The 15,136-nt window shown below is 28.2% G+C and overlaps 1 protein-coding gene across 1 annotated transcript; it reads left to right on the top strand.

Moving 5' to 3' along the window:
- The first annotated feature begins 736 nt into the window (after window positions 1–736).
- LOC108772707 (uncharacterized) lies at window positions 737–7,916 on the top strand. Its single transcript, XM_018538304.1, has 4 exons — window positions 737–992; window positions 3,291–3,392; window positions 6,624–6,749; window positions 7,752–7,916. Exons 1-4 carry the CDS (start codon window positions 827–829, stop codon window positions 7,850–7,852), a joined length of 495 nt encoding a protein of 164 aa, XP_018393806.1. The 5' UTR covers window positions 737–826; the 3' UTR covers window positions 7,853–7,916.
- Window positions 7,917–15,136: the final 7,220 nt, after the last annotated feature.

The following is a 15,136-nucleotide window of genomic DNA, read 5'->3' as shown; positions in this document are numbered from 1 at the left end:
ATATCAAGGGCATCTTCGTGCCATTGCCGCGCCCGCCTTCCAATGCTTTTCCAAGTGCATTCTTGAATATTAAAACAATATCGATCCTCCATACTAGCAACATATGTAACGCTCATTTATGCAGCTGACGTGAAACGATCGCTCGACACGATCAAGTAGAGCTTTATGCTTTCACTTTTAGATGTAACACAACGATGATTATGAGCAAAGAAAATTTAACTTCTAAAAGTAAAATTGGAATATGATACAAAATTGAAAAAAAATTTAATAAAATAAAATTTAAACGTGTAAACGAAAATTATATATAATTCTTATCGCACATGATGGTGTTGCTATGTCTACTTTCATGTCGTATCTTCTGTACACTTCCGGTTGCGACAGTCGCTTCATTGTATGTCCTACTGAAATTCCGAACAATAAGAGAGACGCATGTTGAGTTCAAAGTCGTAGTTGATCTTACCTTTACATTGTTCTATTCAAGATCGACTTTGACGCGTCATGTCATAGATATACAATCTTTTAGATGTTGTTATTGTTGATATGAACATTTGTATGTATTTAACGATTAATTACAAATATTTTGTAAATTTTTATTAAAAAAACATCTGACTTGAACTACTTGGAAAAATTATATTGCAATTAAGAACTATAAAATAAATAATTTTTTCATAACGAAGCAATCTATAAACTAAACTAAACTGTTTGTTATTTTTAAATTTGACAGAAAATATTTCATCAACAAGAAAAGACTGAGACAGAGGTCGTTTATTGCCATTGAGAAGAAAACGATATTCTCATCGAAGATGAGAAATCAGGTGACGCTAGCATGATCAACATCGGTAGAATTAGTATCCTGATACTCTTCCTAATCCTCGTCAATGTCGAGGCAATCACAGTCGTGAACCATCATTTCGACGATGAATATATCCTTGAACACCAAGTCCTTCGTAAGGATGCGCTCGCTGAAGCGAAGAAACTGGAGATATATCCTGGTAAGAATTATTTTTTGTCAATAACGTTACAAGCGTAAAATTATATAGAATTAAGCATTAAATTATCTTAGAATTTTGTTCAATATTATTCAATATTATATATATATTCAATATTATATATATTCTATTTATATATATACAAAAATATAATATTTCTACGTACATTAAGAAATCATTTTAGAAGTGTACGAAAATAAATAACTTCTTATATATATGTATACATTAAGGATTATATTCGAGAGAACATAGGATATTTGATATATATTTCTTAACTATACTATAAGATATTATAAATTTTATAGCGGTCTTATATTTGTAATAATTTTTATATTTTTTGTTAAAATTTGAATAATTTTTTTTCTTTTGAGTATCTAAATTTTCTTATATATATTTTTTTTTTAAATAAAATTAAGAACATTAGTTTCTATTTATTTTTTTATCCAATTCCAATATACATAATATAATAAAAAACTATTCGCTTCACTGTTTATAAAAAGAAACTGTTGGTGTGTCTTAATATACTTGCTAAGGATAAATTGAAGAAAAGCGAATTTATTGAAGAATTTATTTCTTTCCAAATGTTACGATATATTCTGGTACATCTTAACAGCATTCTTGGTGTAGCCTTTTTTCCAATCTAGTCCAGTTGCTAAAAGCGTCGCATTAACGCTCTTGCCTGACTTCTACGACCGGTCTATAAAGCTTTCTTACGGTACACAGAAATGTATTTATCTTACCTCCAAGAATAGCTGCTTTGATCCACCTAACCAGCGTCGCACGATTGACGTTTCAAAATTTTTGTTCTGCCAATCTCACCCTAGTCGGCATGGACAAGAAAGGTATGAGTGAATAACCTTTGTGGAGAACAAAACACGATAGTTTTGTATTTAAATCGTAATAATGCTCGCTTTTTTATTTAACAAAATTTTGTTTTATAGTTTAACTTTACGTATAATTTGCACGTGCTTCTACGTCCTGTAAAAAATTATAATTTATTTTTAATATAGTAATAAATTGTATTTGGTACTAATTTATTTTTGAATTAATTTTAAAATTTTTATCCACACCTTAATTCACTAAAGAAAATAATTTTTATACTAACTCGTCAAGTCATTCTTTTAAATTGTTATACTACGTAACGTAGTAGGTAGTTCGATAATACAAAAGATTACGTATGCGTTATGTATTTATGATTAGAATCATCACTAATTACTACAAACCGAAATGTGGTAATTAGTAATAAGTGTGCGAACTTAAAAGTATAATTTTTATTGTTAATGCATGGAAATTCAATTTTTTTAATTTTTACTACAGTTTACCATTAGAGTCAGAGTACTTTTACTTTTTTTTCGTCACATTATAAGAATGCTCTGTTATATGTATGTACATATAATTATATCACATAAAGTCACCTGATGATAACACCGTAACAACGCGGTCAACTGAACACGTGGTTCTCATTACAATAATTCGAATAACCGAGGAAGTCGACGATTCTCCCCTAATATTATTCGCGTGAATTAAGAATTGTCGGTCGTGCAATCCTAATTTCTGTAATTCAATCCATTAGTCGTGACTCGGAGAGACCTTGTAAAGACTGCCATACACCTGTTGCTTGTCACGTGTGAACGATTTAAATTTTCAATTGTTATTGAAGTGATAAAGAAAGAAAATTAGTGATTACCGTATAATGCTGTTAACGGCAATTAGAAATTCTCGGTCATTGTGTGCGCGGTTCTCATATGATTCAATTAAAGTTTCTCACCAAATATTATAAATACAAAGAATACGCGATCGCTTATTGCGATTGTGAATTTAGCACGGTCTAACGAGGCTCCGCGAAGGCGAAACTTATATATATACATATTTACGATCGATGTCGATACAATGATACCTCGCTATCGTCGCGTCGCAAGCAGATAATTCGCTATGTCCGCGACACAATTTTATAAAGGATTACGTAAGGAGCCTCGAGACGTTAATTAACGTGAATCATGAATGCGGATTCGACGCGATTGTCATGTATTTTAATCATAGTTGCCGGCATCGAGGTTAATGAAATATAATCCTTAATTAATAAGTAGTCGTACGTTCAGCTTTATTTCGATGCCTGAGAAATACGGTGTCTCGCACGTGTCGTTTTACTCGTTCAGTAATGAAGATTGCAGATATAACAATACGACGGTATTTTTCATTGCCGATTTCTCTTTAGCTTAAATTCTTTCCTCCTATTTAACTTCTCCTTCCCCCTCTCTCTTTTAATTGTTTATGCTATATAATCTGATTTATTAATTGCAGGACCCATTCCGGGGTGCAAGCCTTGCACCTACTTCGAGATGACTTACTGCAAGAATGGCAGCATTATCAACGATCATTGTTGTTGCGATGGCAACGTCAACGGTAAGTATTCGAGCGGGTGTATGAAAAAAATGAGTAATCTTACAAGTTTAGTAAAACTATTCTGACTATTTTTGTGACTATTTTTGTGAAATTTATGATAAACTTTGTTTGTGTGAAAGTAAAAAATACCGGAGGTGTAAGATAAAAAGTACATTAAAAATATAGGAAATCCGTCCAAGTTATGGTTACCTCACTAGTAAACTAAATCATACTATTCTCAAAACTGTAAGCTCGAACAACTTTATTTGTATATTTTACCGTGCAATGGTCAAAAAATATTCGTCAATGAAATAAATTCTATTGAGATGTATGGTAATGTGCAAGTTGAGAAATAGTAACAAATTGTAGAGTGACATATAATTTTGTTTTATAAAATGTAATAAGCATCTTATAGTATGGCTATATGACAACCGTTCGTTTACCAAAAAAGTAAAGTAAATTTTACGTAAGTGAGCACCTGTTCCAATATAAAGACTTACTAATTTCACAAAATTTATTACAATTCTAGTGCGTATTACGTTTCACTTTTCTCCATGTGGATTAATAATTAATAGCACTCCAGATAAAATTACACGCGAACTCGTTTTACGATGGATTAACGAAGCGGCACATGATTTATCTCGGCGGTAACAACAAGCCGATCGAAATCGGCTTAACCTTCTCGACGACGGAAGTTGTGTTTTCCGTTCTCGTCCTTCGTTATTCATGCAGTGGATGGAGTCATATGAAAAACCACAGTCCCCGACCGACGAATTCGTGCGTGAACAATCGGCCGTGGCGAGCGAGCGCTTGTGCAACCGCGCTTCACGGAAATTTAGAGCAACGGCAATGATAGTGAGCGCGCGGATCGGCGCAATTTCACAATTTGTACAATGCCAACGCGAGTCGTGCGACGTAATCGCAATTATTTTTAGTCGATGCACTACGTGCCGTTACAACTCGAATTGCATGTTAATACCTTGAATAACCGTGGGATTGACAAAGCGCTTACATATATTGCGAAATTCCTCCCGGTATCATAGTTAAGCCGGTATTCATAGTTAAATCTTACATTTAAAATCGTTTTAAGTACAATCTTAAGATGTCATAAACCAATCAGTTAGCTGCATTAGCATCTTAAGACATTATTTAACACCTATAGTCCGTTCTTATTTTAAGACCAAAATAAGAACAGACTATGAATATCGCCCTTACAAGTACCTTTAGAAAGTTTCAGTGGCTTATAAAAATTATCTACGTTGTTCAAATGTAAAAGATATGATAATATCAAAGTAATGTTAACTTAGAATTATAATAAATAAATAAATTTTAAATCTTTGGTATCACACGAGTGTCATGTAGTTCATCAGATAAAAATCGCGTTAAAATCAATAGATATGTGATTGGAGAAATAAATCATACTGTTTAAATTTAGCTTAAACCTATATTTTTATACTTTATTAAAGAAAAATTTGTTTCCTATATTTTTTCCAATAATTCACGTAATTAATTCAATAAATTGTATTTGTTATTAATAAAATTTGTTAACATCCTTTACATCGTAGAAATAAATTATAGAATTAGAGAGATTAAGATTGCAAAGAGAAGGATGCTAGAACTACATAATTACCAATTTCCAAGTTTAAATTGTTGTAACTGTTTTAAATCGCGATTTATCGTAAGTTATTTTAGATTTTATTCTTGTTTTAAACTATATAGTTATTTAATCGCCATATGATTTATTGACTAAAGGATCATATTTTCTTTATATGCCAAGAAAAGTTTAGTTCCCTTCTTTTGAACGGAAGGTCAGTCACCTGTTCAGGAAATCATTCCTCGTCGTAATGAGTTATCCTTGTCTTCCACGCGCGTGTGTAAGATCTAATGTGTGATTCACTCGCGCGAGTCATCGAGAGTCGCTTGAACATTTCGCATGCTTCCCGAACTCCTCACAGGACTATCGTCCATCGACCTGCACTACCTTTGCTCGAATTTCTAATTAGAACAGTATTTCTAATTAACATACCATTTATGCAACGATATTGAATAAATTTACTTCAGTGTAAACATTAAACAGTAATATTAACATATTTTTAGTACAACTTATATATTTCTCAGAAAAAAATGAACGTCGATATCAAATCAAATTATAAACTTAATTATTTCTATCTCGCTAGCAAACTTAACGAATTTCAAATGATTATTCGAAAAAAACATTGTAAAGACTGTTTATTTTTTTAATAAAATTTTCTAATTATAAATTATATTTTTCAATTATATATTGACAAAAATATGCATGAAAATCAATTTTTATATACTTATGGTTTTTTTAAAAACTTTTAAGTGGTTTTATCAATATCAGTTTTAAAGAGAAAAGAATATAGAAATACTATTGTAAAATTAAAGGGTGTTTTTATATTATTTGTAAATTTTTGTATTTTCGTTCGTTTAAGACGTTGAAATCCTATCCCGCGTGAAGATTCTGTAGGTGTACCGAAGTTGCATTGTTGCACGCAACAGCTACGCACGTGGAATACCTAAAACTCGAATCACCTCCCGAACTCCCAATCGCACCTGTGAATCACTCGTGCATTTTGCGCTCGTTTTTAATCGCTTGTGATCGATTAAGCATCGGTTGTGTCGAAGCGTTACTCGAAACTTAACCTCGATCGATTTGTACCTGTACACGTTTCGAAGAATCGGGATTGCAAATACTCGAGTCATTCACGTCATTTTTTCCGGAATTGATAACGCGCCGGAAGCTTCCGATATCTCGTTAGATAAATTAATTATCGTCCCACGAAACCGGTTAATTATCGCAACGCTAACATTTAATGGAGGTTTGCGTTTAAGTCCCTCGCCCCTGAGATGTGCGTAAAATTATGTTTATTACGCCTTAACAACAAAATGCCTTGTGACGTCGTAATTTCCTACTGCAATTGCACTACTTACTCAAGCACTATTAATCTATTATTTACAATAACTGCCGTTATTAACTGGTTTAAAGAATAATAGGCAGATGGCCGTTTAGAAAATCATAACAACGTAATTAATGGGAACTAACAAAAATATAGATGAAATTTAATTATAAAGGAAAAAATAGACAGATCTCATAATGAACAATAAAAATTGATTATATTGGCCATTACTTTGCTTGAAGCTGGCAAATTCCAAAATATCAAAATCAACAGAATACATGTTAAAAGAAAACTACTTGTCACGAAAATATAATTTATTTGTTTGTTATTTTAGAAGTGTTTCTCTTCGTCGAGCACACTTGTCGAATGGGACCAGAGGAATGCGAAGTGCACGCTGAAGACTGTGCGGAATATACAAGACTGCGGGAATGCTGTTGTCATTCTTACTTGGTCTCCACTTGTAAGTGTTAACACCATTTTAAGCGTTTTGTCTATCATATGCAGACAGTATTTTACGCTCTTTTTTGTCGTAAATTATACAATTATTGAAGTTATATACGGTATCAATTGTACATACTTATCTACTTATAACATATATATGTTGCTTAACAAATTGATTAAAACTTTAGGCAATTAGGCAAGACTGATTGTAGAGAATTAAGATTATTCTATAATTAATTTTTGTAATAATGTCGATAACAAAGACATTTTTTATTTCGGCATTTTTTATTTCGATACAAAGTGCAATTTTCTTAGAATACTACGAAGTATTATTTTTAGCTTTATTATAACTTCGTGATACGATATCATAGCAATGTCATTTGTAATCCCGAGAGTGTCGATATGCAAATGCAAGAATATACTTTGGAATCATCCGATCCGCGAACTATGCTCGAATTACCAACTTATTATCGCATATGGTGACTTTTAAATTGAATGGTGATAGTATTATAGAAGGAAAAGAGATATATATTCTGTAAGATCAATTATATAATTATTCTTATTGTTAATTATATTACTATATGTATATCAAAGAACATTTTCATTAACATTTTCTATGATGTGTGAGTGGTCTTAAAACTTTCGGATGTGTTGAGAGAGACTTTTCATCCAGGTTGTCTTTATAAAAATAATTCTTGAGTTTAATAAAATATATTATAAACTACTTTTTACGTAATAAATATAATAAATATAGAATATCACATCTACGACTCACGCAGCGATCAAATCACCTAAAAAAACGAATTAATCATAAAATTCTTCTATCCGCCTTATACGCTTTTTAAACATGAATTTCTTTGTTGACTTTATCATTACAAAGAGAGAAATAGAAATATTCAGAACAGTTCTGTGCAATTACTAATATTTTATAATATTATTTCATATACATATGTTATCACATAATTTTATTAAATTATTATAATATGATATAACGGTAAATTAATAAGAATTTCTTTTGCAGGGAAACACCTGGCAAGTGGCGCCGAATCGCTGGTCAGTAGGAATATCATCTTTGTGATGATTCTTGTGATGATTCTCAGGTTACATCTGTTGTTGGCCTAAACGCACAGCACCAAAAATGTTGTATATTATTAATTTTAATAAATTGTTTTTATTATTAAGATCTGACAAGAAAATGACAATTGTTTGTAATTTGGTAAAAATTTGACTTTAAATATAGGTTTTAAAATGAGAATATGTAATGCGAATTTGACTTTAAATATAGGTTTTAAAATGCGAATATGTAAGGCAAACAAAATTAGGAAATGAGAAAAATAATATTATTTTTTTAATACAATTTTCTAAGACATTATTTATAGGACAGATACTATTGTGATAATACGGTCGAGTAGTAATTGAACTTTAGATTTTTCGAGGTTTCATTTTCTTGTATGGCAAAAATTAAATCTAATGTACACGAAACATTATTTTGATTAAAAAAAACATCTTTTTAATAATATTTTTTTAAAATAAAAATAGCCAGTACTTTTACATTTTTAAATGTCATTATTTTCTTGTTTTTGCCAATTGGAGGGTGATATAGCCTTGAAAATGAATTAATTTTTTTAAACATATTTTTAGGTTCGACAATTAGCAATAAGTGATTTTTTAATTAAATTGCCTGTCTCTTATTTCAATAGCTTTTAATTTATCTCGTAATGTATACTGTTCAAAGCACTCAACAAAAAAAATAAGAAAATATTCGTTATTATCAAACAAAACAAGAAAATATCCGATACTGTCTATGTAAACGACATGCAACGAAGAAACAATGTATAAAACAAGCAGCTTTAACATACAAAAAAATCGTAAACCATAAAGAATAATAGATGTTTGTATTAATAAACTAGAAACGAAATTTAACTTAAATGATGTGACTGATTGGTAGAGTTAAACCTGCTAGTAACAACAGCTACATAACAAAATATACAATAACTCAGACAGCACGAAATATTTATAATAAATATTTATTATTACATATTATTACATACAATACTATTCATTTTTTGAAATGCTATATAAATATTTTATGTATATATAACTTTATTCAAAATATTATTAAAATATAGAGTTTTATGTAATATTTATGATGAATATAAATAAATATTTTTAAACATTTTTTGAATATTATAATGTCTCATTAAGTATTACTATATCATTTATTATAAAACACTTATAATAAATATTTCATAATATTTGTTAATAAATGTTTATGATATGTCCAATCTAAAAAACCACAAAAATATTTACAAAATTTTTTAAATAAATCATAAATATTTACAAATATTTTATAAATATTGTGTACACTGTCTGGGAATTTACAAACAACACTGCCATTATTTTCAATATATGTAGAGAGATTCTGGCTTTCATGTGTGTGTAGATTTGCCAGTATAACAAATGCTATTACACGCTAAAATTTTAAATAATTCTATCCGATATCACTCGACCTTCCTTTATAAATTGTATATACCTATGTACAAATGACGTGTAAATATATTTTGCGCAAATTTTCCGAGTTTTAATTTTAAACAAAATATTATTCTCCTGGTTACTGATAGTGATAGTTTCTGTAAACAAAAACTTATGAACCTATACAAAAAATTACAAATCTAAAACAAATATGTCTGTCATAAAATATATTGCATTGTATCGAGTAAGAGAGATTTAATGTAATGTTGTTTTGCGGTAATATGATGTACGAGACAAGATTATTAGTGGCACGCGATCTATTGTCTGAGGCTTAATTGCTATTACATTTACTACATACGCGATAAATATAAGAGACATTTAGACCTTAAACTGATTGAATATTATTTCTACAAAAATAAATTTTTGATGTGTCAACAATGTTGTTGAAAAAATTGTAAAAATATTAATGTTTTATCCTGAAAATTGAATAAGAGGGACTTCTAAGTTTATATATTTTAAATTTTAATAAATATGATATACTTCGTGTTTCTGAAGATTAAATATTTGAGAGAAAAGATGTTACGTGTATAATATTTAGCTCAAGATTACAAAATTTTGATAACAATGTCCTTTAAAATTGTAAGAAATGCAATATCAGTAATTTTTTCACACTAAAACTTTCTAGAAAATCTTAATTTTATTAAATTTTAGTTTAAATTATTATAAATTGCTTATATGTGCGTAAATATAAATGACATATTTGAATGAATTCTACTATTGGTGCTTATACTCATTATAATGTGCTAAGTTATTACGGAATCATTTTCTTATCATAAAGATAAAATATTAAGTATAATAATTTTATGCAAAATAATTGCCTGGACCTTCTAGCTAATTCGCCTCGTTTTGACCTACATTTCTCAAATTAATATGTTCCAATTCTAGTTTAAAATTGACATAGATACAACTAAACATCAACTTTTTGTCATTTGTAATATTAAGCGCCACACAGCGATACAATTGATAGTAAAATTTCAACTGTATTAATTTAAGAAACATTGTAAATCGGTCTTTTACAAAGATTATTTTTTATTAAAATTATTTTTATTAACCAATTTTTAATATTTTTTAGATAAAATTTTATTAAATTTTACATATGATATAATATAATTTAAAATTATATAACCTTTTCTTTTAAAAAATTAATAAGTACAAAGTATATAACAAAATTTTATAATATATTATAATTATGTATTATAATATACATATACAAGATGTTTGAGAAGTAATGAAAAAGTTTGTCGCATAGGGATAGAATGGACTAAACTAAGAAGAATTAAAAGTTCTCTACCATTTTACAATTTTCGCAATAGTTAACGAGATATTAATTTATAAAAATATCCGAATTCGCCCGGTCCACCGCTAAATGCAAGCGCGCGGCTGAATACAACCGCCCAGTGAGGCACGCCGCGCTCGTTCGCTATCGCTAGACACGCGTTGTTTATAACAAGCGGCAATAATCGTCGTTAGACAATGTCCATTTATAATGTTATAAACAGAATATTTGATGAGAAATAATTACTTGTTTCTTGTTAAAAAAATTGTTTTAAAATTAAAATTATTGTATTATGCATATTGTGACGATTAATACAATTATTCCTAAAGATGATTATTTTCCAATACCAACATGTACATACATAGCCTGCATTTTTTTCTATTTTTGACTCACCGATACATAGGAAGAGAAAGATGATCATCAACCAGTTACGAGTAACGGGTACATCGACCGCGTTCTACGAGGAAGGCGAGGCACAGCTAAAAGTTACGTGGGTTTATGAAAGAAATCAAACGAACAGCACACGATCTCATTTGTCTGAAAAATCTCAGCCGCGTCAAGAGCTACAGCGAGTGCTCGCGGACTTTAATCTTGTTTGTCTTTTTTTTTAATAAAAAAATGTCACTATTAATTCTTTTCGGTATTTTATTGCATTGTTGTGCATTTGGTATATCAGGTGAGTTAATTTATTCAATAATTATTTAATTGCAAGTCAAAGAATACAATGTCTTCTCTTATACATGTTAAAAAGAAGTTTATTGATTAAATTGTACTTAAATTGTATATGGATAATAATTTTTTGTCTCAACATAACTTTTCAATTTGTTTAAATAATTGTTGTCACAAAATTATTGATCATATTTATTGTATGATGTTGGAAAATGCTATATTAATAATATAATATTATTCATGATAATAATATTTACAAGATAAAGATTTAATAATTTTTTTTTAAATAGTTATATTATAAGTATTAATTTTTTATTGTAGTAATACATTTTGAATATTGTTTTTGTAAATAAAAAGGAGACTTTTTTCTATAGGGAAGTTTTTTTTTAGAGTTAAAACAACTTAGTAATCGAAATTTTGAAGTAAAGAAATAATTTTATTTTAATTATTTTAGTTGATTAAGATATATAAACTATTGATAATATTTCGAGTTACGTCATTTTTCATGAATTATTACAAACTTATTATAGTTTTGTAAAACATCAAAATCGTCACAAATAAAAAAGGATAATTTTTTTAAGAATTGTTAAACAAAAATGACATTTGATCATGTTACTGAAAATATGTTGTTTTATAAATAAAAGTATATAAATGAAAAAGGTTTTAATTTCAATTACACATATCTTATATGTGCAATTTATTTTTCTAATAAATAAAAGTTCTTTTTCACAAATTTTTATTACTGTTTAATGAATGTTCCTTTATGAGTGATTTTCAGATGAGCACGAAAAACTGGCAGGTAATCAAGTATCAGGGGCGATAAATGTGATGAACATGCCACTAACACTTTCGCCAGAAAATGTACGACAATTTCAAGGAAATTATCCTTTTCCTTCACTCGGATACAAACCGCAAAGGTAAATTTATAAATTTCTTATATTTATTCTTATAGAATCAATTAATTTTACATTATACAATTTAACTAAAAATCAATATTAGAAATATTATATATTTTGTTATTAAATAATTATTAAATAATTTCTTTTGTTTCTATGCACGTTATAAGAAACGTCATAAAATATAACGGAACAAATCTAAAATTACATAGATAACATTGCTTAAATGCAAAGAAAGAAAATTGATACAATACAAAAACAGTATTATAAACTTTCAATAAAAAATATAACTTATTTAAAATAGAGTGTATTTATGTATGTCTAAGCGGAAATGGTTTTTAAGATGACAGAAGATTGTGATCGGAAAGTAATCAAGAAACATATATTCTAATTAGAAAAGTAAACTTTGGACTAAACAACTGTTTTTAAATATTAAAAAAGTTTTTTTTGAAGAAAACATTCAGTAAGCATTAAAATGAGTATTCATCAGCTCATCACATGCAACATTTTATACAGCACTTTAAATAATTATTGATAATGCAACAAGAAAAGTGCAAAAGATAAACATTATAATAATCTAACAAAGAAAGGACAATAAGAGTCAGATAGTAAATAAAATAAAATAAAGCGGTTAAAACATTTAAATAACTTTAACTGTACATAGAAATACTTTAACTATATACATAGAAATAATTGAAATACAATAAATAAATTAGAAGTACTTAGCCGATTATGATGTTATAAGAATGATAACGCAAATTTGTAAAAAACGCAACTATAGTTTCGACTCCAAGGATTGAGTCATCTTTAGACGTCCAAAAAAAAGAAAATTTATTGAATCTCTCCTTCCATACATACAGTCAAATCATAAAAAGATCACCAACTCCTCGATTTTCTTTTATTATTAAATAACATTGTTAATAAAAGATGGAAAGATCTTATATTAGACCAATGTATCTGTAATCATAAATTTAAACAAAACAACCGTAGGTAACAGTAAGATCTTATATGATAACCATTATATCAGAGACAAACATTATATCAGAAAATTTAGAAGTTAATAACAATAAATTGGATTTTAACATTGTAGGTGTTAAAAATTCTCGGATAATTATAATATATACATATATATATACAAACACAATGTTACAATTATAATTGTGATAACAATAATTCTGTCTTACATCATTTACGTAAAAAATTAATATTTCCAACTGTTTTAACAAAAATAAAAAATATATACATATATGTATGAATATCATATGTATGTATTATATACACATATATATATATTGTACTATTAAAAAATATATTCAGTAATACTTACGTATACAAAATGATCTTATCAATACTAATAAATAGTAGAATAATTTATCAATAATAATACAATATATTAGTAATAATAATTTAAATTAGAATATAAGAATCAACTCCATGGCGACCGTTTATGTAATAAAAAATTAGGTGACCTATTTATCGGATTATAATAAACAAAATCTACATTTTAATTTTATACTTTTATTACAGATGTCCTCTATGCGATAGTTCAATTTATCCTTATTGCGGCGAGAAACTGTTCCACGATGCCTGCTGCTGTACCGATTCTTACGATTTACCTTACCAATGTAGATTAGCAGACTGTCGATTTCTGCATGCTAATAGCTGCAGGGAGCATCGAATGATCGCCAACTGCTGTTGCAACGACGATTATCGCGCCCTTTTGAAGAGCTTAGCGCAAAAATAAATCCATCGTACTTCGTGCATATTTACTTATTATTTGCAGCAAAATAAATTACGAATCTTAATCAGTTCACCATTGGTAATGACTCGTATGTACCTATGTGTATGAGCGAAAAAAAGTGCCACGTTTGGTAATCATTTGGCCATTCAAAATATACGTATTTGTCATCAGCGATCTCTAATAAAACTTATAGATAAGCTTTAATGTAAATTGCAAAATTATTTTAACCCCTTCCGTTCCAAATTTGGGGCATGTTGATTTCTGATCCATCAATGAACTGTGAACTAGTTAATGGCAAATAAAGTGTATAAACTATAAAATAATTGACGTATAATGTCAATAAAAATTAATCAATTAATTGTTAATAAAACTTTAAAAATTAATAAAAAGTAGTTATATATAATTTAAAAGATAAACAATTTAACGTGGCTCAATGACATAAACAACATAAAATAATTAGTATACAACCAGCGTAGGATAGTTAAAGAACCTACTACTATATTACTGACGTACAAAAATTAAAACAACCGTTTTTAAAACAACACCGTTGTTAGCTTTTATGATGGAAATCAAATAATTTTTATAATTAATAATTGAATTCATCACTGTGTGTTCATAATCTGGAAATCCCGTGTTAAAAACAGAGTTATAAATTTAAATGGTTGAATTCGTAGATGCAAATAAGAACGAAGAAACATCGAAAAGTTAGTTTGTTTATTATTATTGACTGATTATATGAAAATTTTTTAATTGATTTTAACCGAAACGTTTACTCTTATATTAATTAATTTGAAATATATGACTTGGCATTCACCATCCTGCTTTTTGTGGCTGTATACTTGTGGCTGTATACTCATTAATTTTATCTTTATGTTAGTTATTATCAATAGAAATAAATAAAAATAAATTCGTAGAAAAATTATATAAATTATTATAATGGAAAATATAGATATACATACACATATATAAAATTACAAATTATACATATTAATAATTATATACATATATATAAGGTGTATCTTTACGCTTAAAATATTGAGAGGTAAAAAATTAATGTTACAAGATCTATAATTGTATTTTTATTACTTTCTTAGTTTTTTTTTTTAGTTCTTTCTAATAAGATTGATTATTTGAGCTTAAATCTTTAAAAGCAAAAAAAAATCATGTAAGCTTGATTGTTCAAGATAAGATAAACGGATAGGATAAAAAGATAGGATAGGAAAAGTTAACGCTAATGCAGTTAGACCTCGGTCGTAGATATAATCTCATCACGGAATTTTCGACGGAAGCGA

The sequence above is a fragment of the Cyphomyrmex costatus genome, unplaced genomic scaffold, assembly GCF_001594065.2.
Source record: "Cyphomyrmex costatus isolate MS0001 unplaced genomic scaffold, Ccosl1.0 scaffold101, whole genome shotgun sequence".
NCBI classification, from domain to species: domain Eukaryota; kingdom Metazoa; phylum Arthropoda; class Insecta; order Hymenoptera; family Formicidae; genus Cyphomyrmex; species Cyphomyrmex costatus.
Note: the sequence above shows the minus strand (reverse complement) of the source record. Positions and strands in the feature narration are given on the sequence as shown.